A 25,400-nucleotide genomic window follows, 5' to 3' on the forward strand; every position below is an offset into this window, starting at 1 on the left:
ATATCTCCTCTCAGCACATGTACCAACATTCAACTCATTCAAAACCTCCTCAGACGACTAGGTGACACTGCCACCTTCCACAACGTTTGCAATGACGGGCAAAACAGATGTCCCAGGAGTCGCGCTCATTACTGGCTCAGGCTCGGGCATTGGGCGGGCAACGGCTCTATCATTTGCGCAATCCGGTTGCACTCGCATCGCACTGCTCGATCTGAACGAAGACGGTCTTTCGGCTACTAAAAAACTCATCGAGGAGGCTGCCGGGGACAACAACTCGCTCAAAATCCATATTTACAAATGTGACGTTTCCAACCACGACAGCGTCACGCAAGCCTACGCCGACGTCAAAGAAACATTCGGCCGTCTCGACTATGCCGTACATTGCGCAGGGATCATCGTCTTCGGGCGATCAACCGAGTTCTCCCTCGAGGATTTCGACAGGCAGAACAGCGTGAACTACCGTGGTTTGTGGTTGTGCTCTCGCGAAGCCCTTCGGATTATGCGCACCCAATCACTGGATTGCGAGGCGTATCCTGAAGCTCAGATCCCGCCGACTCGTGCCCAGCGCGGAAGCATCGTCAACATCTCCTCGGGCCTCGCATTAGTGTCGCAGTCCAACTGTCCGGCATACAGTGGCGCCAAGGCCGGCGCATTGGCAGTCTCCCGCTCCGACGGCATCGACTATGCGTCTGAACGTATCCGGGTCAACGCTGTCTTGCCGGGGATCGTGGATTCTCCAATGACAAACCCGGACCCCGAGACTAGAAAGTGGCTCGAAACGAACCCTGTCCAGAGCACGCCAATGAGGAGGTTCGGACTGCCAGAGGAAATCGCAGACGTTTGTGTCTTTTTGTCTGGTAACAAGGCGAGCTTCGTCACCGGGGCAGGTTGGTGTGTCGACGGCGGTTTCATCGCTGGAATGGCATATTGATATTTGAGAAAAAGGGTAACTTAATCTACCCGAAGAGACTTGCTCTTCTTCTTCTGCATCGATCTGGTATGGATATGAGGTGAAGAGGGCACGTGTTCCTCTAGACAGGAATCATGTTCTCTTATCACACAAAGAGCCTTGTTGTAGGGCTGCTCTTCGGTATATGAACGAATCTTCTCCCCAAAGATAGTAGGCTCGAAGAAGAGATACAGGTGGCTCTACGGAGCGAGGGGCTATTTCGCCACTGTGTCAACCCCTTTAGATACGTACCTAACCTAGGCAGTGATTTGGTCGATTATGTTCTCCTGAGATGGGCCTTTTAGATATCGCGAATCATGATGGAACTGTACAACCGAAAACCAGGTCGGTGGGTGTGACATTTCGTTCATTGCAGCCCTTCCTTACTCACTTATCCTGCCCTCACGGCTGATAGGCGTAGGTAAGTACTTAGAAGTATGTGCAGAAGAAATTGAGTATTGGGTATTGGGTATTGGGTATAACGCTTATATATCGTTCGTGCGTGTACTTTCATTGCCTGTGTCTCGTCTCTCGTCTCTCGTCTCTCATCATTTCCTCGTACCATACCATACCAAACACATATATCCATCCGTACTAGATAGCTCGTGGCTCATGACTTGACTTGATTTGGCTTGATTTGACTCGGGCCTTAGCCTCCCTAATTAAAGACCTAGATCAGCTGCGGTGCTGGCTGTGGCGGGCTCGCAGCGGGACTCCTCTCGGTCTCAATCTTTGTCCGCAGCATCTTCACATAGATGCTTTGGCTGTTCGGGCTGGCGCTCAGCAGGTCAAAGAGACACCGTAACTCCTCGCTGTCAGACCAATTGGTATTGGCGATCGTCAGGGCGTCCATCAGCGTGTATGCGACCTCGAACAGCTTCTCGAATATGCCAAGCCCGTGTACGAGGACCGCGTTGGGTGTCAAGTCGCAGATTGCGGCGCACAGATCTTTTGCAATGGCGATTGGGTAGGTAGACGAGAATATAGGGTCGGAGGCGCTGTAGCTGATGAGGCCCTGGCGCATGGAGGCTTGCCAAAAGATCAGCCTCAGCCAGTGGTGCGTGATAAGGACATCGGCTTTCTGGATGTCTGTCATGGCGAAGTGGTCGAAAGACATTTCTCTAAGCGAATGTTGGATAGCCGCCACATTATCGTACGGCTCGTAGCCCGAGGATGCGCTTTCGAGGGGTGTGGTGCTCCAGAGCTGGATAAACTTCTCGTCGAGGACGGAGAAGAGGTTGACTAGGGCAGAGAAGCCTGCCAGAATAAACCCATCCTGCTCGTCAAAATATTCACTGGACAGAATTGGCAATCGAGGGATTTGGGCGGGTTTGTTACGGAGGATGGCCAGTCCCCGTTCTGTAATGAAGAGCAAGGCGAACGTTCGCCTGGAACAAATTGCTTGGATCTCATCCATGCCGAGATAGGTGGATTCCAGGTGTAAGCCTTGTTCAAAGGCCATGGAAATAGCCTCGCGAAGGTACAAATAATGAGCTCGAGGCTTTTTAAGCTCAAACAGGGCAACGCAAATATGGTAACTGGCTTGTATTGACAAAAGGGTAGCCGACTCTGCCCAGTCGTATTGACATCGTAAAAGGAAACACAATTCCACAAACTGTTTTCCGAGTTGCATTTTCTTATCCAATGAGAGATCAGACTGGGGTGCTGCATGAAGAACGGTGTTTGCGCAGATCGATAAGATCAGGATTTTTTCTTCGTTGGATAATTCATCAAAGCTATTGAGACGCTGAAGAAATGAACTCTCGTGAATCGTAGGCCGTATAGGGTAGAGATGTCGGAAATATTGACTGATACACTGGGTCATGAGTCGCGCCGACAAATCGAATTCTGCTGCTAATACCTGTATCTGATGTGGACTGTGAATATCTCCAGAATCGCTTCGATATAGGTGTTTTGGTCCATGGAGTGGCATGGGCGAGCTTGTAGTGGTTAGGGTTGGGGAGGGAGCGTTGGGAGGAGCACGATTCAATATGCTCTCGAGAGGTGCTGGCTGGGTGAGAGGCGTCGAGACTCTCGATGGGGTTTGTGCATTTGACCTTGGAGGAACTGCATGTGGAACAGGGGGATACGACTCCTGGAAGATTTCTTGAGCCAGATCTCGGATAGACATGTATCCCTTGGACGAGAGAGGAGCCTGGAACTGCAGAAGCTCAGAAGTTTGCATCTGCCATGATGCTGGAAATTGAAAACCTGACTGCGCAAATTCTGTGTGTGAAGTAGGATCGAATTCTGTGCCATTCTGAATGATAGGAACAGATCTGGGCATGGTGGACGGTCCGGTGTTTGGGCCATACGTGTCGCCAAAATACGAACTCGTGGGAGAGCTTAATGATGATGCCAAAGGACTGTCGCTTGTCACGGTCCTGTTGAACGAGGGCATTTGTAGTTGCAATTGGGACAAGTCGAGTGGTGGGAATGTTTGTTCTGTGGGCGAAGTCGCCTGGCTTTCGTCTCGCAGTCTTGCCAGCACAGATCCTGAACCCTTCTTTGGCCCCCTCTTCTTTCGAGCAATCTCTCTTGTGCACCTTAGTCCTGCCGATATGCACCGCTCGCAGATCTCTTCTTTGGAGCATTTTACTTTCCTCCTTCTGCAAGCGTCGCAGGGCAAGAGAGTTTGGTGCGACTCAGCAGTGGCCTGCGCGCCAACGCCCGCCCGGTCTTCGAGGGCGTCTGCAATTTGCGTGAGGTTGTCCATGAGGATTGTTTGACTGCGATGAGGATATTCGCGAATGAAGGTGGGCCAGGTATGGGACGCTTCTAGCCCTCGACTCAAGAAATGATCGTCGCCAGCGGTTCCATTGGATTGAAGTGTTGGGATTGACGTAGCCTGACCATCAGCCACGAAAAGCAGTACAACAAGCTGCGAACCTCGAGAAGAAGAGGTTGGGAGGGACAGCTGGACTAGGTTCTAATCACGACAGAGAATACTGTGGGTGTGGACAAGCTGAGACCAACGCTGCATGAGCGACGCCGAGAACATGTGCGTCTTGTGATTTGAAGCTCATGGCGAGCGAGGCATTCCAACGCCCCTCATCCCCAGGAAAGTCATTCGTTTTGGTGTTCGGTGGTGGGGGGTTTCCTAACTCCTTAGAGATGGGTGAGTGAGCTAATAAGCTGGATCAAGCGAGGGGTAAAAAGCTGGGGAGAGCTACCTAGGTATCTAATGTACCCAGTTATTCCTGCCTAGGCGCCCAACTTGGTTGTCCTAGGGGCGGTGGGTAGGGACTACCGCCAATACCTACCTACCTAGGCTTCCATAGGCTTAACTGTTTTCGGTGGACCGCAGCACCGTGATAATTAGCCCTGCCAGTGGGTGTCGCTTGAGCTCCTCCTCTGATCTCAGACATAAACTTCCCGTGTTCGTTCCTCTTCAGCAGATTGATCGTCCCTTCAAGCAAAGGTACTTAGAACGACCTTGGTCGCCCTCTCTTTCCATCATGGCCTCTGCTGTGGTCGTGGCCAGTCCGCCTCCCTTTACCCTCGACGCTGGTACCGCCATCTCCCTCGCCATCGCCTTCTCATTGATGCCATCGGCGCAGTTGCTGGCTGCTTATGCTTTGCCCAAGTCCACACCTCGAAAGCTTTATTATGTCTTCCTGTGGCATGCCTATGATTTCCTCACCCACTTCATCATTGAGGGCAGCTTCCTGTACCACTGCTTCTTCTCCTTTCAGCAACTCCCGCCACAATCCGCCGATATCTCACATCCAGCATCTTGGGGTGGTGAGCCGCAAGCCTACCTGTACAACCGCCCTGACCGCCGTTATGGTGCACTATACTCGCAAGGCCCAATGGCCAGACTGTGGCAAGAATATGCAAAAGCTGATCGAAGATGGGGAGGTGCAGACTTGAACGTTATATCGCTTGAGATGCTCACTGTTGGTCTGGCTGGCCCAGCTGCCGTGTACGTCTGTTATCTTGTCTCCAAGATTGCGAACACCACAGATGAAAGTGTCAAAAGTCGATATCAACCCCGGCTCTGGCTTACCGCGATCATGCTCGCGACTGGAGAGCTGTATGGAGGGTTCATGACGTTTGCGCCTGAGTGGCTGAGCGGCAACAATGCGTTAGCCGGCGATGACCCCGTCTATCTCTGGCTATACCTGGTATTCTTCAACGTGTTGTGGGTCTTTACACCTTCGTGGATTCTGTATGAAGCCTACCAGGAGATTTCGGGAGCCTTTGCGAACAAAACTGTATCCGCCAGGAAGATGAAGTGAGCCTGTGAACTTGGACGAAGTAGGGATGAATGTTGGAAGTTGTGATCACCGGTAGCACTTCACAAGGATCATCTATCACTTTCTCCCGCCAAGCCAGTCACTCAGAATACTACCAGCGGTGCTCCTCCAGTTCACTACTTTATATTTTAAGGCACCGAAATTTCTGTCAACATTTCTCAATTCAAAGGTGTGCAACAGCCGAAGGAAGACCCCCCAAGGCTTACACTTCGAATCTGGGATCTGTGGACAAGGGTTCATGTTCTATCGGGTTGGTGGGCGGGGCCTTTCCCCCCTTCTCTACGATGGTATGTGCTTGCTGTTGTCTTGAGATAGTAAATAGGAAGAGTTCATCTGTATCACACTTCGTGATACATGTGAGCTCTCTCAACAGTACTATCTCCAAGGCAGCAGGGGGTCTCTCGCCATACCATCGTACAACAATTAGATCTCATGGTTGTGATGATCAACTCCCAAGCCTAGGGAGTTTCACCACAACAGATACCATGACATCTAATTGTTAAGAGAGGGGGAAAGGTAACATCGGACTGGTGGGATGTGAACTTTTTGCCCCCTGGTGCTTTGTAGGATGTAGTATGAAGAGCAGGGTTCGACCTTCATCAAGGGCAATACTATCTACATTTTTGTTTTGGGCTTCACGATCCTTTTTTTCACCTACTAATTTTGTTTGTGGGGGGGCTGATATCAGGTGCGGTACTATTCTATCCCTTCAGGTCCATATGAGGAATCACACCCATGGTGTTTCTCTAGCACCGCGTAGATCCTGGACATCTTGTCCATCTCTACCTGGACGGCAACCTCAGCATGGCGACGACCGGTGCCACCTCCAGATCCTCATCCGGCACATCGACGTCGACGGTTAACACGGCCTTCCAGCCGTTGCGCTCGTATAGCTTGATCCCGGCCGGTCGCGCAAACAGCCACGAAACGATGTTTTCCCTGTCCGCGACTTCGACGCCCCACTCGAGTAGCTTCTGTCCGAGACCCTGCCGTTGATACGAGGGATGGATCGCGAGGCAATGGAGATCTACAGGGCGAGGAGTGCCGGCGTGGCGATTGTGTCAGTGAACTGTGTGAAGAATGTTCGTTTGCGTGGAGGAACGCATCTCTAAGGGAAAAGAGAGGGAGGGTTCATGACCTACATAAATGCCTCTTCCCGCGAATGAAGCTGACGTACGCATTGCCTAGTTTTCGAAACAACTCGGCGTCGGGATCTGGATAATAGGGCTTTGGTTTCCCTCCTGGCCTGAGGGCGCCGTCACCGCTAGCTGGACTCATCGCTGTATTCGTAGTTGGGACACGAGCTGCGTCTTCGACATTGACACCTTCGGAGATTGGCACATTGACCACGCCCGTCTCGACGGCGGGTTTGCTCTCCTCTGTCTCGTTCTTCGGCGCAAACGGGTCCATCTTGGGCACCTCGAGGTATCCCTTCCGCCACATCGTGAAGCCCACAATGGTTTCGTGCTCCCGCTGGGCCTCCGTGTCCGCTGTCACGCCAGCGTCCTTGGGATTTTCCACGCGGTCCTCTTTGGGAGAGGATGACACAACAGTCTTGAACATGAAGAACCGGCCCCTGTCGTCGCGCAGTGCGTCGGTCAATTTCTCGACGGTGTTGTCGTATACATTCTTGCTGTAGCGCTTCCGAAACTCGTACAAGCCATCTGGTTTCATTGCGGCGTCGGCGAGGGTCGCGCAAGCGGGGATGTCGGCCTCAGACGTGAGCGGTTCGATTCTTATCGAGGCCGGGCCCTGAGAGGAAGACGACGCCATTGTTTGGAAACAAGAAACACCCTTCACGGCGGCATATGCTGGCAACACGGTACCCAAGTTGTGGGAGGATGCGCAGAAATTTCTAGACAATCAAGTCCCCAGCAACGGAAATTCACTCAATCTCGCAGAATTGCAACTTTTAGATGGTAGACGTTCCAGTGCATTGCATGCGCGCTCTGTCCATGGATGGCTGAGGCATGAATGCATCTCTGGGGAGAGGATATGATGGTTTGGTGGACTTGGGGTTATGACTCTTCAATGTCAATTGCTGGCCAATCATATTCTTTGCGCATTTGACGTCGACCAAGAGTCCAAGCTGCTATTAGTGAATGCTTACCTTGTTCACGAAACATCTTCTACCCAAGACGAGGCGGGTTCAATTCATGCGAAATAAAGACTCTTTTAATCCTCAGATGAAAAAGTATGTGAAGTGCCTCGAGTGTTGGCGAGTCTCTGGACGGGCTGACGTTGTTGGTCAGCCTCGCTTACATCAACCATCAACACAATTCATTCTTGCATATGCTCGCGGGGTAAATGTCGTTGAGAATGTGCCAGCTGGGACACCCCTCGCATTCGAGGACAATGTAGTCGGGCGCGTCGATGGGAGCACAGGTCAAGTTGTGTCAAAGTATCACATTGTGACTGCTCGTAGATTGCTACAGCTCTGTGGATCCCAATAGGTGAACTGCAACCCTTTTCCACTCTTCGTGGGTCCATCCAACCTCCCATGTAATTTTCCTGGTGGTCCACCTGAACCTCAGAGCTCTCAGAGGTGGTGAGGCTGCATGATCAGCAATCGAATTACAAACACGTGTTGACGATCCGGCGACGGAGCAAAGGGTCGTCTTTCGGACTTGGATATGAATTGGGACACATGGTGCGCAGTGAGGTGCTCGCACGAGTCATGGATACTGGATACACGGCATGCGCCCTGTCTGATTTGGAACAAGATCGGATATGTGGTGCCGTGGATCAGCTATCTGCCTCGGTGCCTTGACCCGTCGCTGAGAGATGAACCGAGCCCATCTAGGTGCGCGAGACGTTGATGGTTGTATAGATTGGTGCGCTTGAGTGATTCCAGGGTGGCCGATGGCAAGGTTGCATCGCCAAACACAGCAGGACTTGATGGGAGGGGATGATCGACACGTCTGTTGCATTCAGGCCCCCATGAGGTTGGGCTTTGGCGTGCCTTGATAGCCGTGGTGGAACTTGTTCAAGCAGTTATGCAAGGGAAGATGATCTCCACTGTTTGTCCACATGTCCCTGGTTTGGGTGACTGGGCAAGACTGGATGTGGTCAGTGGCGCAAATGACGTACCGGGGCCTTGTGCTGGAGGGCGCTTTTTAGCTATAAAATTTTAAGGCTAAGATATACTAATAGCGACTAGCCAGAGCCAATATGCTTTATCGAGGTCTGACTGGTCCATTCCACCGGGTGGCGCCTCCTCAACTGGGAACAAGCATAAGACGCTTATTCGACAAACAGCCTCGAGCCTGGCGCTCTGGTACAGCCCATGGCCCACTACATCATGCACTCGATTCTCCTCGTACTCTTTCTCCAGCTTCTCTCCCCGTCTCTCCACAATCAATAGACGACGCTACTCCTACGGAGTCACTGGAGTACACCAGGGTCTGTCAACCTTGAAAGCAGGGCGAAACGAGGTGGCACCATGTAACATTTCTCCGCAACAGGTCAGCGGAACACACGCAACGCAAAGGGTCAATCTTGTCCAATACTTTCGAAATGTTCGGGCGCATTTTCTCCCGTGTGGAAATACAAGAACCCTCCTCTCTACCGTCCACCGTTGCGCGTTCCTCCTCTCCACCTCGAGTGAACTCACGGACACCTTGGGTATCCCCTGATCACGTCGAGAGAGAAGCTGGTCGCCATCATGTATCAGATAGGTAATATTTACTTCATCACAGCCATCGCCGTGATCGGCGGTGGTCTGTTTGGTTTCGATATCTCGTCCATGTCTGCCATGTAAGTAAAGATCACGGCGGACACTCAATCAACTTGCTAATTTTTCGTCAGCATCGGCACACAGCAATACAAATGGTATGAATATGCACCCACTTATGCTTCTGCGTACCACGCAGAGATGGACTGATTCCTCCTAGCTACTTCAACCAAGGCCCCAACGGACCTCCTCAATGCTCTGGCCCGAAGTCTGATGTACAAGGCGGTATCACTGCTTCAATGCCCGGAGGGTCATTCATTGGCGCTCTGGCATCTGGATTCGTAGGTTCATGCAGCTACTGCTGGTGATTCAAACTGACGTGGCGTAGCTATCTGATATCTTTGGTCGCAAGAGAGCCATTCAGATTGGTGCCGTTATCTGGTGCATTGGTTGCATCATCGTGTGTGCTTCTCAGAACATTGGCATGCTCGTCGTTGGCCGTTTTATCAACGGCTTCAGCGTTGGAATCTGTTCAGCTCAAGGTAATTCTTTTAACTTTGTCGAGGAAAGAGTCCGATGCTGACATTGTGATAGTTCCTGTCTATGTGTCAGAACTAGCACCTCCCAGCAAGCGAGGAAGAGTGGTGGGAGCTCAGCAATGGGCCATCACTTGGGGCATCCTGATCATGTTCTACATCAGCTATGGCTGTAGCTTCATCGATGGAACGGCTGCGTTCCGTGTCCCGTGGGGTTTACAGATGATACCCGCCATATTTCTCTTCTTTGCTTTGTTTCTCCTCCCGGAAAGTCCTAGGTACAAGCCTCAACCCAAGTCGTGGTGTACCAAGGCTAACGTCCTTGCAGATGGCTTGCACGCAAAGATCGCTGGGAAGATTGCCACAACGTTTTGGCTCTTGTGCACGCAAAGGGCAACCGCGAGGCTCCCTTCGTCCTTCTCGAACTCAATGAGATCCGCGAGATGTGTGAATTTGAGCGACGGAATGCTGATGTTACCTACCTTGAGCTCTTCAAGCCAAAGATGATCAATCGAACCCACATCGGGGTTTTCACACAGATTTGGTCTCAGCTCACTGGAATGAATGTCATGATGGTAAGTTCCCCAGTTACGAGAGATTGTCTCTTTTCAGAGGAATTTCTTCCTCGTGTCGCTGTCGACCTGAGCCCAGGCTAACAGACCTCCCTTCTAGTATTATATCACCTACGTGTTTGGTAAGCAGACTTCGCTGGTACTCTTGGGAAATGCTGACGTGAATCGTAGGCATGGCTGGTCTCTCGGGTAATACCAACCTTGTGGCCTCGTCCATCCAATATGTCATCAACGTCTTCATGACCATTTTCGCCCTTGTTTTCATTGATCGTTGGGGACGACGATGGCCCCTAATCATCGGCTCGACCTTTATGGCTATTTGGATGTATGCCAACGCTGGTTTGATGGCCTCTTACGGCGAACCTGCCCCTCCTGGCGGAGTTGACCACGTCGCTGAGGAGTCCTGGCAAATCCACGGCGGTGCTGCTAAAGGAGTCATCGCCTGCACATATTTATTCGTGGCTTCTTTCGCTCCAACTTGGGGACCTGTCAGTTGGATCTATCCTCCAGAGCTGTATCCTCTTCGCGTTCGAGGAAAGGCCGTGGCCTTGACAACTGCGTCAAACTGGATTTTCAACTTTGCGCTGTCATATTTTGTCCCCCCAGCTTTCGTCAACATCAAATGGAAGGTCTACATCATCTTCGGTGTCTTCTGCACGGTCATGACGATCCACGTATTCTTCTTCTTCCCTGAAACCGCTGGGAAGACTCTCGAAGAGGTCGAGGAGATCTTTTTGAGCGATATCAAACCATGGAACACCCACGTCAACTACCATAACATCAAGAGGGAGGAGAGAGGTGAAGTGGACACTGAGAAGAAACTGAGCTACGCTGTGCATCGAGAGCGCGAGGACAGCGAACCTACTGCGGTTGGGCAGCAGACTCAGGAAATTGCGAAAAATGAGGCGGCTTGAATCAGGTGCGCCATGCAATGCCAATTCGTCTGGTGTGAAGACATCCGACGAGCACAACATTGAACCCAATAGTAGGGGTCTGAAGTGAGAGGGAAGCATGGCAGAAAAGTTTGAAGAGTCAGCAGGGGACAACTGAGGGAGATGGGGGCAGATTTGAGCCGACTTTGTGCGGAGAGACTGACCATTGAGATAGGCCACAGAAGAATTCATGACAACTTCTTTATTCTTTCTGCTTGCTGTCTCTGCTGCGAAGGCGTATTGACAGGCCGTGTCTCTAGAAGTAGCGTTGTAGCCCTATCGAAAATAACCCCCGGGGATGCAAGGCCTGCGGTGCTGATGGCCGCATCGAGGAACTAGATTTAGCTAGCGACCCGAGCTGCTCCAGTCAATAAAATGGTCGGACTCCCACAACCCGAAAAGTAAAAATAACCGCCTTCTGTAAGGCAGGCAAAATGCGAACTTCGCCTCTTGCGGAGGCTGGACTGGGCGACTGGGCGCCCGCAAAGGATATACACACCACTCATCCAACACGGCTCACTTTTGCCTTTTGTCAACCTGTCGACGCCTTTTCACTCTCTCATGATCTCTTCCTCTCCACTCGTCCTGTTACCGCTACTTCCAGGCGAGATATCAAAGATGACAGTGCTGGGGGCGCAGATTTCCCAAGGCTGATTTCGCAACTATAGCCACCAAGCAGGACAGCTCGTTATATCATGACATCGTCTCTATAGCTCATGGCTGCCATTACCGAAACCCCGGCCACAGGCCTTCTCAATCTGGAGAAGGAGCTCGTCTGTTTCATCTGCACCGAGGTTCTCTACCAGCCTCTGACCCTTCTCGACTGCCTACATACCTTCTGCGGCTCTTGTCTGAAAGAATGGTTCTCCCACCAGTATCGCAAAGCCACCAACTCGCGTGCGCCCTCCCCCACCAACCCCTACACCTGCCCAACATGTCGCGCTCCTGTCAAAAACGCCCGACCCTATGCGAAGATCAATACCCTGCTGGAGATGTTCTTGATCGCGAACCCTGACAAGGATAGAACTCCGGAAGAGAAGGCTGAGATGTCGCAGGCATATAAACCAGGCGACGAAATTCTACCGAAAGTCGAGAACCATCGGAGGAGGGAGAGAAGAAGGCGTGAAGAGGAGGATTCGGGAGAATCAAGGCATGCGGATGGCGGACATGGCGAGAGAAACAGACGCGACCAACATCTAGACCCCGCTTCCGCTGACCGCAGAGGAGCCACCAGCGGAAGTAGTAGGAGTCGGGAACGAAGAGACACGACGGACAGGCAAAGAGATGCTGATCGCCGGCCGAGACGTGAACAACAGCGCACCTCAGATGCGGAGGCTTCTCGACCGCGAACGGCCGGCACTTCCACTTCCGCAGTTCGTTCAACCCCGTCTCCGCCAACCAGTTCACCCAGGCATCCCGAGGCGGTGGAAGCACGTCAAATGGATTCTCCGACGGTTGCCCATCAAGCAAGTCTAATATCCCTGGTCAGCGCTTCAGAAAGTGGCACCGGCACCGGTGATAGTTTGGACGAGGCACGACTCATGCAAGAGATTATGTCCGAAGGTCTGCTGGAGGGTATCAATCTCGATGAACTGACGGAGCAAGAACAGGATGTGCTCAGCGAGGCCATCGCCGAACGGATCAGGCAACTGCACGCGGAAAGACATCGCCGACAAGGCTCAGATGATAGTAGGCCTGATACTCAGAGAGATATAACGAGGTCGTCGGATCCACAGGCCGAAGAAAATGTACGCCATTCCCGTCAATCCTCCAGGAGCAACAATCGCGAACGGACGCAGCCAAGTCCGAGATCGAGCCACAACGTGGTCATCGGGGGCAACGGCACCCGGCATGCCACAGCGTCGTCTCAATCGACAGACCATTTACTGACGCTACCGCCAACTACGTCTCATCGACGGAGAGCCTCTGATGAGACCCGACGAGGGATGGATTCTGCAGCGAGAACAGATCGGGTGCCCCAGCCTGCAGCGAGATCAGCAACCGATCTTTCCAATCGACCTCACTCAAACTCAAGAGGTCACGATCGACTCCAGCACCTTGAGCAGGGACCACATGCGCACAGATCCAACACGGAGCCCAGAACCTCGCCGAGAGCCTCTGAAGTCTGGCAGGCTGCTGGTGGACGTCACATGTCTAGTCCGCCACAAGTTGCTTCGCCAGCCCAGCAATCACCAAGGCCCGATTCTGTGCCCCCTGTCATGTCGAGTGTGGCAATTGGTCCCGTCCCGACCTCTATTCCCACGCTGGAATCAGAGGGTTCTGTTCCTGCGCCAGCAGAATTACCCGCTACTTGCGTCCCAGCCCAGTTCGATGTGCCGTCCATTACTTGCTTGCGTTGTTCTCGGTCGAACATTCAACATGAAATCCACAAGCACTGTGCTACTTGTAGGGTTGACGTCTGTCTGAGGTGCTACCGGACCGGGCGAGGATGTAATCATTGGTTTGGGTTTTATCGGTCTGCCATGCTCAAATTCAACGCGTCTCATCCGTCAAGTCGTAATAATCAGTCTATCGGACTGCCACACCTGCTGACCAGTCGACAGTACGAGAGGCCCTCACAAACCGCGGCCCAGCCAACGCGCCTAAGAGAAGGCAACTTTTGTGACAGATGTGGAAGTTTTGCTAACGATTACTTTTGGTCGTGTGACTATTGTAATGAAGGCGAATGGGGCTTCTGCAATGACTGTGTCGGGAGCAACCATTGCTGTGACCATCCCTTACTGCCAGTCGCCTACAAATCATGCGATTCGAACCCTGCTAGCTCGAGAGTGGGAGGAGGTTCAGGTGCTGCCACGCTGAGCCCCTATAGTTCTGGTGGGCGCGATATCTCCCCAGCTCAAAGCGCAGCTTCAAGCATCACTTCAGGAACCGGGCCTTATCCTGGCCTCCGCCCCGACTTTTTGCCTTTGGCTATAACAACCAACTGCGACATTTGCTCGCGGCCAATCACACCACCAGAGACCCGGTACCATTGTCCAACGCATCCGACTCCCGCTCCCCAGAAACCCAATCAAAAGGGCGACTACGATATTTGCAGCACATGCTACCATGGCTTTGTTGACTCTGGGCGGATGAAGCGAGAAGACGGGCCGGATGGGTGGCGTCTCTGTCCCGACGGACATCGAATGATATCCGTGACGTTTGAGCGGGACGAAGAGGGCAACGAGCGCAGAATCATCACTCGTGACGTCGTGGGTGGTGCGCAGATGTCGGATGCGGATATGGCGGCGTGGAAACTTGCGATGAAGAATCTGCACCGTGTCGACCGAGCACATCTCCAGGCGGTGCGAGGTGACTGGAGCTGGCGAGAAGACGAGACTGGCACACGACGTAAAACACGAGCTCGCGCCTCCACTCTCCCACGCTCAGGAATGCAACTCCCGCCGGATGGTGGATGGGGAAAGATTTGCGTTGCCAGATGGGGTTATTACCCTCCCGAAGACGACGGCAAGGCCAGGGATGAGCTGATGTTCCCTAAGCATGCTAATATCCGCGAGGTGGAGGAAATCAACGACGAGTGGTGGTTTGGCGTATATGCAGGGGACGCGGGCGTTTTTCCGGCAGTATTTGTGAACAGGGCCTAAAAGTCGCGGACGTCAGGCTATCAAGTATACGACCATGACATTGTGAGTTTCTTGATCAGCAGAGATCACCATGAAAAGTAAGCAGAGGAATGCGACATTGGATTTGATGTTGGAATGTGTTATGACCTGGATAAGCGCAAACGAGGACTTGTCAGCGATTATTTACTAGGGCAAAAGAGATACCTGGCTCTGAGCCTAGAGCCTGACGAATTGATGTGATGCATTAAGTACCCCTATCTATTTGCATGGTTGTATACTGTGAGTGCATTGTGGTGTAGAGAGCTCAAAGGGAGACCCGAGGCTGTGGGTGGCTGTGTGTATAACTACCAGCCTACATTATCGGGTGGCGCTACAGTATTATCTCGTGAGGGGCGAGGCTACCATCGATCAGGCTGACGTGGCGAGGCTGGCGTATTGGAAAACTCCCCAGTTTGCCAGTTTCGTTAATTCAAATCTTCTCCCACGTCCCATCAGTGACTTCTGACTTCTCCAGCATGAACCACCAACGGTCTGCCTGTGATCGCTGCAGGGGTCAGAAGCTACGCTGTCCACGCAGCGATCACCCCAATAGTGAGCCGTGCACCAGATGCCTCAAAGTCGGCGTTCAGTGTGTCACCAGCAGTGCGCGACCGCTGGGACGGCCTCGAATAACAGAACCAGCTGGAAGAAGGACCAAATCTATCATGGCACGAAGCACGGCATCCGAAGCACTGGACACCGAATCTACTACTTCTCCACGTCTATCGTCGACTACAAAGAGTCTGCAAGCAGCCCCAAATTTGTGGACGCCGCAGAGTCAGAGTCAGAGTCATGACCCGTACGTGGACTATCTCCAAGATTCATCCTATGTGACTAGTCCGTCCTTTGAAAATCAAACACCAAACTTGTCGTTCGACGCCAATTCAGGATCAGGGTATACTTTTGATCTGCAGATGGAGGATCACGATACCCTTCGCGCTCTGGCACCGTTGACGCAAGTTCCCGATCGTCCACAGCCAAATTTTGAGCTGTCGAATGTACTCGAAAATTACATCCCAGGACCATCACCGGACCTGCTCGAGCCTGCAGATACAGTCACCGCCCTATCGAGATTAAATGCAGATTTCGCTAGACAGGTATCCAACATCGACGCATACGTCTGGGGGCCTGTGAACGCAGCGCATCATTGTCTCGAAAAGCTTCACCAAGTTGAAGGCAATCCTATGGCGGAGCTGCTGCAGAGCACCTCTCGATTCGTTTCGATTCTGGAAAGTCTGGCTCCGTTGTCATCACTGCAAAAGACGTCTACCGTCGGATCTGCAATCTCGAACCCTACTATCTACGATTCGGACTCCTGGCAAAGGAAGACATCCCTTCCTGCCCCAAGGTCACAATCTCAGTCACCATCGACAAGGCTGAGCTCGCTGAGCGTCCCAGTCGTGCTAATGCTTCTTTCAAGCTACCTCCTCTTGCTGGAGCTCTACAACACGGTCTTTAAGCGCGTCATAGACGCCATGTCGAAGCTGGGCGATATGAATACTTATTTACAGGACTTGCCGGAGTTCCAGGTCGCCGGACTGCCCTCCATGAAGGCGCAACTGTACGCCAAGATCATCGTCCAAGTCATTGAGCATCATTTCGACCGTCTAGAGCGCCTGTTGGGCCTCGCTGAAGAGTTCGGCCTGTCGGAACGGGCTGCGGATTCGGAGGGCTTGCTGAGCACTACTCCGGGCATATCTCAACTTCTACACGTTGCTATGACGCAGACGGCAGGAAGGCCCGGTACTTCGGGCACTTCAACGCTGAAGTCGCTCAGATCGCACCTCAGAGATCTTCAAGGCATGCTATCTACATAGATACTAAGTATCGTTGAATATCTTGAACGAATCTTGGGGAAAATCTTGGCAGGAATATCAGAAATACTATTATTTCTTGAGGAAATTCTACGAGAAAACTTCACCGAAGTCTCGCAAGCCGATCAAGCTGCATCCTCTCATTGGAACTGTGCCATTTCAGAGGAAATCTGGACTCACTTTTGTCACCGTCCTATCATGCGAGCCTGGGGAAGATACGTGCAGGTTGTACAATACTTTCCCAACAACCTCGGGCTGCAGCGTCTCGAGGTCAGACTACTTTCAAGCACTACCCTCTTTCGAGGCACTGTCTTTGTTCTCCTCTTTCTCCATGCCAAATTCGGTTTCAAGTTCCTGACGGAGAGGTATCTCTTTCTCAAAAAACGGGAGCAAGAATCCCAGTGCTGCGAAGCCAATGCTAACCTGCCATGTGCGGCGGAGGCTTCCGTTCAATACCTCGATGAATTGTTCGCGAGTGGGAGCTGATAGTGTGTCGAGAAAGGCAGCGGTGGCATGGCTGTACGCCTGACCATTAATGAGTTGTCGTCTGACGACAGGATCTGCGATGACTGTGGTCGCAAGCTCGTCGAACCGATTGTTCAATATCGCGGCAGGAATTGCAGTACCCCATGTCATGCCGAAACTACGCACGAACGCCCAAGTTGATGTTGCAAGTGCCGTGTCGCTTTCTGAGAGAGGCGCCATCACTGTGGGGAGCAAGGTCGAGATGATGAGGCCGGCTCCAGCAGAGAATATCACTTGATAACCAACCCATGTGCCTGTGGACGAGTGTTGGTCGAGGAGGCTGAAGAGGCCGAAGCTCAGCACTACCAATGCGAAACCTGCATAGTGGATGGGTCGGTATCGGCCGAATTTGGACATGGCCACCCCTCCCATTGCAGCAAATGGTACGATAACCAGTATGCTGGGCAGAAGTTGTACTCCAGAGTAGGTTGGCGAGGAGCCAAGGACGCCCTGAAAGTATACGGGAAGAAAGTAAAGCGTCCATATGAAGACTATGCTGTGCAGCAAAGTGAGAATATAGGCGATGGCCGAAGTGCGATTCGACATGAGATGCAGCGGCATGGTTGGCTGAGGAGCGAGTCGTGTTCCTTCAAATACGAGAAAGAGTGCAAGACCGACAAGGCCGGTGACAAGGGGAACAATAACATGGTATGATGACCAGGGGTATAGAGCGCCAGCCCAGGACAGCGCGAGGAGGATGGCGCAGATGGACGCGATGAAGATGGCGTTGCCCGGCCAGTCAATCGACGTCAGCTGGGTGGCCAGCCTGGTGTTTTTGTTCCACGTCACCTTCAAAAAGGCCAGAAGCAGTGCTAACGCGACACCGCCAACGGGAAGATTGAGGTAAAAGACCCATCGCCAGGTGGCATGGTCGACGATGAGACCACCAAAGAAAGGCCCGAGCGCCGTTCCGAGAGAGATCAGGCCGACGATGATGGCAATGTAGTTGCCTCGTTGTCGCAAAGGAACCAAGTCGCAAATAATCATCTCGACGAGGACGCTGATGCCACCTGCGCCGACTCCCTGGATCACACGGCCGGCGATGAGCGTCGCCATATTGTTGGCCCCTCCACATATACCACTGCCTAGGACAAACGCCGCTGTTGCACCGATTGTTGGCCATCGACGACCAAAGGCATTGGCCAGCTGGCCGTAAAGGGGCTGCAATGCGGTCCTGTGGGCACATTAGCATTGGCAATGCCACGTTGATGCGACGTTTGAACTTACATGGTAAGGAAGTATCCGTTGGCGGCCCAGATGTACAAATCGCCACCACCTAGATCCGCGATGATAGAGGGCAGGGCTGTGGATGTGATGGTTCCTTCCATGGCGATCAACAGACTTGTGAAGCTGAGTGCCACGATAATCATCCAGAAACGCAGTCCTTTCTTTTGTCCAGTTTTGGAGGGCTTGGTCGAGGTCTGAGGATCGTTGGGTGGTTTTGTCTCTGTCTGTTTGCCTCCTGCGTCGTCGTCTATCTTGGGGGTGGCATGGAGTACAGCCTTGTCGGCAGGGAGGGTCATTTCCACACTCTGACTCGACTCCTTGTGTGAACCGTCCTCCTCCAACGCACTCATTCTTTTCCTTTTCAGGCTCAGGGCTTTCTACCGCTTTCGACAAAAGGAGGCGCCTGGGCCGGTCGAGGTGGGATCTTCACGAATTTGGTATGCCGGTCTGGAGGAAGTAGTTCGCGTTCCCAACACCAATCTTGAGGAATACAAGGTGACTAGAGACTTTGAAGAGAAACACAAAGGAATTTTCTAGCAGAGATCTTAAGTATGGTGCTACCATTGTTACTGCTACTCCTGCTACTGCTACGCACCACGAGCGCAGTTGATGGACTCGGAGGCTTTTTGCTCTACCAGCCGGAGGCTTTCTCCTTTTTTTGACACTCGGAGGCCTTTTTACTCGCACAAGTCTTACCAGTTTCTTGTCGGAGACCTTTGAATCGGGAACTAGGCATCTGCGACTGACGGTTGCGAAGTCATGACATGGTTGGACATTTCTTCGATATTGTTATAGGATGAGATGGCATGGAGGTTGTACCCAGACAGACTGCGGTGGTTAATTACCTCTTGGTGTACTTCGGTGACTCGATCCTCGTTTGATTGGGCGAACCAGATACTCCGATTATAGGAGCTGCCCATGCCCTTTTGCCTGGATAACATTCCCGGGTTCGCCCGGCGGGCCCGCCTCCCACCAGAACAAATGTACCTTTCACTTGTACTTTGGGTTGTTTGGATACAGTTGACGCCTCGGAGAAGGGGGTGGGCGATCCCGAGCTTGTCGTAACCCGAGGATGCGTAACTTTAACATTGTCCACAGCGACACGTCTCTGTAGGCCAATGGGGATGGGGCGTCCAAACATCACTGAGCGGGCACTCCATCGGTATAACTACATATTTATATTTGGTGAGTTGGTGGTTCGTACTACAGTATCGCCTTTGCCAGGTCTCGGATATACAACAGACAAGCGAACTACAACAACACCACCACCACCACCAGACCAATCCAAATATTGTAGATCATGGCCTCGTCGTCGTCAGATCCCCAGTTGCCCGCCAACATTGGCTTCATCGGCCTAGGGAATATGGGCTTCCCCATGTTTTCCAACTTGGTTAGTAAATTGCCCGCAACATCGACGGTGCATTTCTACGATGTCAACCCGCGATCGATAGAGATGGGCTTGAACGAGTCGGGCGCGGTGGCCCAGTTGGATGCCTGCGGCAGTTCGAGAGAGGTCGCGGAGAAGAGTGTATGTATTTTCGTTGTCACCCCTTCAGACAGGCTTCGGCCAGTCAGTTAGCCACGGAACCAGCCAGCCAGCCAACTGACTGAATGGCTTTGGGTGGGGGGGATATAGGATCTGCTCTTGTCGATAGTGCCCGAGGGCAAACACGTCCGGGCTGTCTTCCTAGACCCAGAAAACGGCGTGTTGGCCGCCAAAGACCTCTCGGACAAGATCCTCATCGACAGCAGCACCATTGACACGGCCACGTCGCTCGAGGTCGGCGCACAGACCCGGACACGACACCCGAAGGCACACTTCTTCGACGCGCCCGTGTCGGGCGGCACGGCGGGCGCGAAACGCGGCGTCATCACGTTCATGGTCGGCTGTACGGCATCGGACCCTCACTTCCCGCTGCTCAAGACGCTCATGGCCCTGATGGGCAAGAACATCTACGCGTGCGGCGGCCCCTCGCTGGGCCTGACGGCCAAGCTGTGCAACAACTACCTCAGCTCGTCGATCACGCTGCTCAACGCCGAGACGTTCAACCTGGCCATCAAGTCCGGCATGGACCCGCGCACGCTGCAGGAGATCCTCAAGACCGCCACCGGCGGCAACATCAACGCCCAGAACGCGAACCCCGTGCCGGGCCTGACGCCCAATTCTCCCGCCTCGCATGACTACGCCCCCGGGTTTCGCATCGAGTATACCCGCAAGGACATGGCGTTGGCCCTCGACGCGTGCGACCGCGTCGGCGCCAAGCTGTGTATCGGGCAGGCTGTCCTGGACGCGTTTGACGACGCGAGCAAGGATCCCCGCTGTGCTGGGTTGGATACGAAAGTCGTTTTTCGATACTTGGGGGGCGATGAGAAGTGGCAGGATAAGTTTCCAGAGGGGGGGAAGTGATGACGGGGCAGTTTGCTGGGGAGGTTGGCGAGGGTTAGAGGTATAGATGCCTAGGGTAAAGAGATGCCCCTCGAACTTGTTATGTGATATATATCGAGATACGCGCTGGACATGGTGGATATACGACTGTCGTGTATAGAAATCGACTATGGATCTACATGTCGCCATGAATCTCCAGGGTATAACATCGCCACGGGAGATTGAATGGTTCACAAAGTAGACCCTCTCCATGTCAACGGCCCTCAGGGGATTGAACTGGTAACTGGGAACCGGGTTAGCTTGTAGCTGAACATTGATGGACTGATCATCAGGCCCTGTAGAAAGCCCACCCACTCCAGGATCGACCTTTATTGGAATTTGCCCATGTGCCGCCCCCCCCCCTCTCAGACCCAAAAGCTTGTCGCTCTCTCCAGTCTGCCAATCTAGATTCGCGAACGTATGGACGACAGTCTTTAGATCCACGGCAAAGACTAAAAGCTAGAAGACTCTTGTTCCTTTCTTCTCGCCTCGTTTGTTGTACGCTGATACTCTACTCTGGTCTGGTCTGGTCGATACGTCCAACAGCCCAAGGCCACTACAACCGGGCACGCCACTGCAATTGTCCCCTCTGTGGTGTCCTTGAATCCTGAATCCTGAATCCGTTGGCGGCGCAGTCCGAGACGATACAGCAAGACACTCGACTACAATAATTCGTGCTAGGGACTAGGTACTAGGAACTACTGAAATAGGTAGATACTCCGCAAATCAAACCCTCCTCGACGTCGTCGAACCACCATACGTACACACCAAGTACATATACTTCACACATCATGAACCACCACAGCTAGAAGTACTCGGTACCTGTAAGGTTACCTTTGAATCTGAAGCGTGTCCGGCGTTGTCCCCGGTCCCTTTATGATCCCTCCATTTCCTGTACTCGGTATGTTGGTTGTTTCCCCGCAGACAGATTTGCCGAGGGAGGTGGGAGGCTCCGTGGGCTCGTGCTCCCCCAACAAGTCATGGGGATTATGGGGATGATATGGAGTAACGAGGGATGGAGTAAAGTATGGATGTGGTTGATTATTGAGAGGAGGAGAAACAACCGACCGCCGCAGGTCATCACTAATAAGAGACGGAGAGGGGGGATTAATTTCATGTGATTAATTGAGGTGATTATCAGAAGAGCAGCGTTTAGAGAAGATATTTGCCCTGTTATTCGGTTGCCGACTGGCTAGAAGTATACTTAGCGAGTACTCGGTAATTACATACCTAGCGTTCACCCCGCCAAAAAGGGGGTTGCAGCCTCGTCGTGCCGTCATCGACCACTTCCCCCCACCACAACCACAACCACTCCTCTAGGTCACAAATGGGTTCTACGGAGACAATGAAGGCCTTGGTCTTCCACGGCCCATATGATGTGAGATTGGAAGACCGACCGAGTCTGTTTATCATCCGACCCGTCGACGCGGTGAAATCATGTTACTGATTTTGCGGGACAGTTCCTCGTCCGGTAGATCCTACGGACGTGGTGGTCAAGACTACCTCGGCAGCTTTGTGTGGGAGGTAATGTCCTCCCTCTTCTCATACTCGTGGATTGTGTTACCAAGTGCGCGCGCAGACTGATGGCTGACTGGTTGGGTTGTCGGTGAAGCGAGTTGCACCGATATCGAGGACACTCAAAGATCAATATGCAGCCGGGGTATATCTGTGGACATGAAGGCATGGGCATCGTCCACGAGGTGGGCGGCGAGGTGAAGAACTTTAAAAAGGGTGACCGGGTGATTGCGCCCTTTACCATCAGCTGGTGCGTATCTTCCTCCTGTTGTAATTTCTCGGAGACACTGGTTGCCTGAATTCCCCCGAAACTCTTGAATCTGATTCTTCCAGTGGCGAGTGTTTCCATTGCAAGAGAGGCATCACGGGCCGCTGTGCAAAATGCAAGTCGTTTGGGTCGGTCGCCTTGGACGGATCACAAGCCCAGTATTTCAGGGTTCCGTTGGCGGATTCGACCTTGTTTCACACTCCACAGGAGGGAGACCTTGGGGAACTGTTGATCTTGATGACGGATATCTTTCCCACGGGGTATGCAGAGGATCCCTCCCTTGACATTTCTCTTCCTTCTCTTTGCGGGGGCGAGACAATTGGTATGTCTGGCTGATAGGTGACAGATTCAATGGGGCGAGAAACGCATTCCGAGAAACTCCAAGCGACCAGTGGAAGGATATGACTGTGGTGGTCATCGGCTGTGGTCCTGTTGCGCTGTGCGCCATCGTCAGCGCCCTCGAGTACAAACCCGCCCGGATTATCGCTATCGACTCGGTCACGAATCGCCTGCAACGTGCCCAAGACCTGGGATGCATCCCGCTCAACTTCAAGACGACGGACGTGGTCAAGGAGGTGATGGCACTAACAGACGGTAATGGCGCTCATGCAGTCATCGAAGTGGTCGGTCTCAGTCCCGCCCTCAAGACGGCCTACGATGTCATCTGTCCCGGCGGCAAGATCAGCTCTGTAGGTATGTGCTTGTCAATCTTACTGCCTCACATCCTTTTAACTGCTCAAACTGTTTCTTGACACTGCCGATAGGGGTCCACAATGCCGAGCTCCCATTCACGGCTGCAGATTGTTACAACAAGAACGTTCACATCCAGTTCGGCCGCTGTCCGGCAAGGTACGTGTTCAATGAGGCTTTGCAGGCCCTGATCCGTAATAAAGACACAATCGAGAAGATGGGTTTCATCGATCTCGTGCTGCCGAGCTTGGATGAATCCTGTGTCGATGCGTTGCGCCGGTTCGAGCGGGCAGAGGTCAATAAAGTGGTCTTCAAGCCAAACGGCCCAGATGCCTAATTTTGGATTAGCAGGTCGTTGAGCCACGGACGGGGTAAATCTGTCCTGGAATTCAATAGCAGAAAGGGCGATAGATAGTGCTGCAGACCATTTTAACTTGCTGGTTGGTGGTTGAGTGCCTGTGACAGATTTATCTCGCCGGAATTATATTCCTCCGCGCCTATCCAGCAAATTTCAAAAAGCTGCATTTTGGTACAGAAACAAACCGCATTTTCGTCTGACCGCCCCAAAGACTCACCATGCCTACACTACACACCTGTCCAGAGGCTGCACACCATTGACATAAAAAGCCTCCGACACAGTTGCCAGTGCCTCGTCGTCATTGGGCTTAAAATCCCCAGTCAGACACCTCTCGACTACATCTGCATAAATTGGGCCCATCGTCCGCCTCAACGTGGGAATCTGTCGCACGAACACATTGCGAACTTCATCCTCCTCCTCATCACCATATTTTCTATCCCCCTGGTCGGCGTCACCGCCGGCACTGTGGTTAGCATCCTTGTCCTTCGCCACGACTTTCGCCGCCGTGAGCCACAGTCCAACCTCGAGCAGCACGACGCCCAGGCTGTACAGGTCGGCTTTGTAGTTGAAGGAGTTACGCTTCTTACTCGGCTGGTTGTTCGTTTCCTGGTCGTCTGACACTGGTAACCCGCGGTGCTGTGGATGACGGTATAGATTGTGGTCGCCAAAGTCTGTTGTGCTCTCTGTCAGTGCGCTAGGCTCGTCGAGACGACTGTACTCGAACCCAGCAAGGCGTGGAGCAGCTATATCCACCACGTTGTCTGACAGGCTGGTGAAGAAGAGTACACTGGCACTGCGTATGCCCTTGTGTAGCCACGAGGCCAAATGGAGGTACAGCACAGCTTTGGCGAGGGCGCGTGCGAGGGCAAAACGGTGAGAGAAGCAACTGGGCTCTGTTCCAGGAGTAACAAGATGCTCGTACAGGGAGGTAGGTCGGTGATTGGGCGGCACGCGAAAGACAAGGCCGTACTGGGCATCGCTTGAGTCGGACACCGGCTTCTCGGCGATCCCAAGACAGTCGAGTGTGAGCATCTTGGTGGGCTTGCCTGCCGCTTGCAGCATCTTGCCGAGATCGTAGATACGCGCATCGAGCTTTGTTTTCTGGTCCAGTGGCAGTGACATGGGCACAATTTTCCATTCTACCAGGACTGTCTCGGCGTCTCCTCGAGACGTCTGTTTCCATTTCGCTATCCCCCGGCCGCCTACGCACGGCTCAAGCGAGAGTGCCTTGCCGTCTTCGGTAGTGATGGACCTCCATCGAAGTGTCTGTTCTTTGGCCTTTGCGGCTCGCTGACCGAGGTTAGCGGCGATGATCTTCAAGGATGCCAAGGTCGAGACGTCGCGCATGTCGGGGTTGTCATCTCCTTCTTGCATTTCCTCAAGCTTCGGGAGGGCTTGAAGGCTGTCAATATTGCTGGAAGAGAGGCCGCGGTTGAAGACGATAGCACCGGCTGCATCGCTGCGTGGAGGTGGGAAGAAGTCCTCCAGATCTTTGACCAGCGTGTCGATCTGTTCGACCATCATCTGGCCTCGCTTGTCTCTGCGAGCCCATCTCCAGCGCTCGAGCACGTTGCCGTGATTCAATGCGGTTACGTCTTTCTTCAACTGCGTGACGAGCTCTGCGCCACTAATGACATGGCCTTCGTTCGTTGCCGTCTGCTCAAAGGCTGCCACAGCTGCGATCCGCGAGACCGAGCCCGTGCTCCGCGTTCGAGCAGCTCCGAAGAGGCCGGTATACCTTGTCTCAAAGTCTTCGAAGCGCACCAGACGGCGCTGAATGATGACAAGATAGTGAAGAGCCAAGTGGCCGTATTCGCGGAACTTGGGATGCTCCAGGTGTCGTTGCTCACGCATGCCCCAGTCGACTGACCACGACTTGATCCGCGCCCGAATCATGTCAAGACGTGCCACTATCATGATGATGTCGTCTCCCACATCGTTGGTTCTCTTCCAGTAGTCGACTGCATCGATTGTTATCTCGACGACTTGAAATGCAAAACCAATTGCTCCAATAATGCTGAAAGGATCCATGGT

At 52.9% G+C, this 25,400-nt stretch overlaps 11 protein-coding genes across 11 annotated transcripts; 7 read left to right on the forward strand and 4 right to left on the reverse strand.

The window, feature by feature from the left end:
• Positions 1 to 91: 91 nt before the first annotated feature.
• On the forward strand, positions 92 to 931 carry AYO20_00621 (hypothetical protein; the record flags this gene model as incomplete). Its single annotated transcript, XM_022638930.1, has 1 exon — positions 92 to 931. The coding sequence occupies one exon, from the start codon at positions 92 to 94 to the stop codon at positions 929 to 931; it is 840 nt and encodes a 279-aa protein (XP_022505213.1).
• A 688-nt stretch (positions 932 to 1,619) lies between these two features.
• On the reverse strand, positions 1,620 to 3,665 carry AYO20_00622 (hypothetical protein; the record flags this gene model as incomplete). The annotated part of the gene is made up of 1 exon (XM_022638931.1): positions 1,620 to 3,665. One exon carries the CDS (start codon positions 3,663 to 3,665, stop codon positions 1,620 to 1,622), a length of 2,046 nt encoding a protein of 681 aa, XP_022505214.1.
• Positions 3,666 to 4,407: 742 nt separating this feature from the next.
• On the forward strand, positions 4,408 to 5,190 carry AYO20_00623 (hypothetical protein; the record flags this gene model as incomplete). The annotated part of the gene is made up of 1 exon (XM_022638932.1): positions 4,408 to 5,190. One exon carries the CDS (start codon positions 4,408 to 4,410, stop codon positions 5,188 to 5,190), a length of 783 nt encoding a protein of 260 aa, XP_022505215.1.
• Positions 5,191 to 5,990: 800 nt separating this feature from the next.
• Positions 5,991 to 6,981, reverse strand: AYO20_00624 (hypothetical protein; the record flags this gene model as incomplete). Its single annotated transcript, XM_022638933.1, has 2 exons — positions 5,991 to 6,235; positions 6,351 to 6,981. 2 exons carry the CDS (start codon positions 6,979 to 6,981, stop codon positions 5,991 to 5,993), a joined length of 876 nt encoding a protein of 291 aa, XP_022505216.1.
• A 1,891-nt stretch (positions 6,982 to 8,872) lies between these two features.
• On the forward strand, positions 8,873 to 10,903 carry AYO20_00625 (hypothetical protein; the record flags this gene model as incomplete). The annotated part of the gene is made up of 8 exons (XM_022638934.1): positions 8,873 to 8,964; positions 9,016 to 9,039; positions 9,102 to 9,222; positions 9,270 to 9,423; positions 9,476 to 9,695; positions 9,746 to 9,992; positions 10,090 to 10,111; positions 10,161 to 10,903. 8 exons carry the CDS (start codon positions 8,873 to 8,875, stop codon positions 10,901 to 10,903), a joined length of 1,623 nt encoding a protein of 540 aa, XP_022505217.1.
• Positions 10,904 to 11,637: 734 nt separating this feature from the next.
• Positions 11,638 to 14,526, forward strand: AYO20_00626 (hypothetical protein; the record flags this gene model as incomplete). The annotated part of the gene is made up of 1 exon (XM_022638935.1): positions 11,638 to 14,526. One exon carries the CDS (start codon positions 11,638 to 11,640, stop codon positions 14,524 to 14,526), a length of 2,889 nt encoding a protein of 962 aa, XP_022505218.1.
• A 683-nt stretch (positions 14,527 to 15,209) lies between these two features.
• On the forward strand, positions 15,210 to 16,361 carry AYO20_00627 (hypothetical protein; the record flags this gene model as incomplete). The annotated part of the gene is made up of 1 exon (XM_022638936.1): positions 15,210 to 16,361. One exon carries the CDS (start codon positions 15,210 to 15,212, stop codon positions 16,359 to 16,361), a length of 1,152 nt encoding a protein of 383 aa, XP_022505219.1.
• A 279-nt stretch (positions 16,362 to 16,640) lies between these two features.
• On the reverse strand, positions 16,641 to 18,460 carry AYO20_00628 (hypothetical protein; the record flags this gene model as incomplete). The annotated part of the gene is made up of 2 exons (XM_022638937.1): positions 16,641 to 18,057; positions 18,111 to 18,460. 2 exons carry the CDS (start codon positions 18,458 to 18,460, stop codon positions 16,641 to 16,643), a joined length of 1,767 nt encoding a protein of 588 aa, XP_022505220.1.
• Positions 18,461 to 19,410: 950 nt separating this feature from the next.
• On the forward strand, positions 19,411 to 20,517 carry AYO20_00629 (hypothetical protein; the record flags this gene model as incomplete). Its single annotated transcript, XM_022638938.1, has 2 exons — positions 19,411 to 19,638; positions 19,747 to 20,517. The coding sequence occupies 2 exons, from the start codon at positions 19,411 to 19,413 to the stop codon at positions 20,515 to 20,517; spliced, it is 999 nt and encodes a 332-aa protein (XP_022505221.1).
• Positions 20,518 to 22,184: 1,667 nt separating this feature from the next.
• Positions 22,185 to 23,345, forward strand: AYO20_00630 (hypothetical protein; the record flags this gene model as incomplete). Its single annotated transcript, XM_022638939.1, has 4 exons — positions 22,185 to 22,300; positions 22,384 to 22,578; positions 22,665 to 23,011; positions 23,083 to 23,345. 4 exons carry the CDS (start codon positions 22,185 to 22,187, stop codon positions 23,343 to 23,345), a joined length of 921 nt encoding a protein of 306 aa, XP_022505222.1.
• A 243-nt stretch (positions 23,346 to 23,588) lies between these two features.
• Positions 23,589 to 25,397, reverse strand: AYO20_00631 (hypothetical protein; the record flags this gene model as incomplete). Its single annotated transcript, XM_022638940.1, has 1 exon — positions 23,589 to 25,397. The coding sequence occupies one exon, from the start codon at positions 25,395 to 25,397 to the stop codon at positions 23,589 to 23,591; it is 1,809 nt and encodes a 602-aa protein (XP_022505223.1).
• Positions 25,398 to 25,400: the final 3 nt, after the last annotated feature.

Source organism: Fonsecaea nubica, assembly GCF_001646965.1.
Source record: "Fonsecaea nubica strain CBS 269.64 chromosome Unknown Scaff2, whole genome shotgun sequence".
NCBI lineage: Eukaryota > Fungi > Ascomycota > Eurotiomycetes > Chaetothyriales > Herpotrichiellaceae > Fonsecaea > Fonsecaea nubica.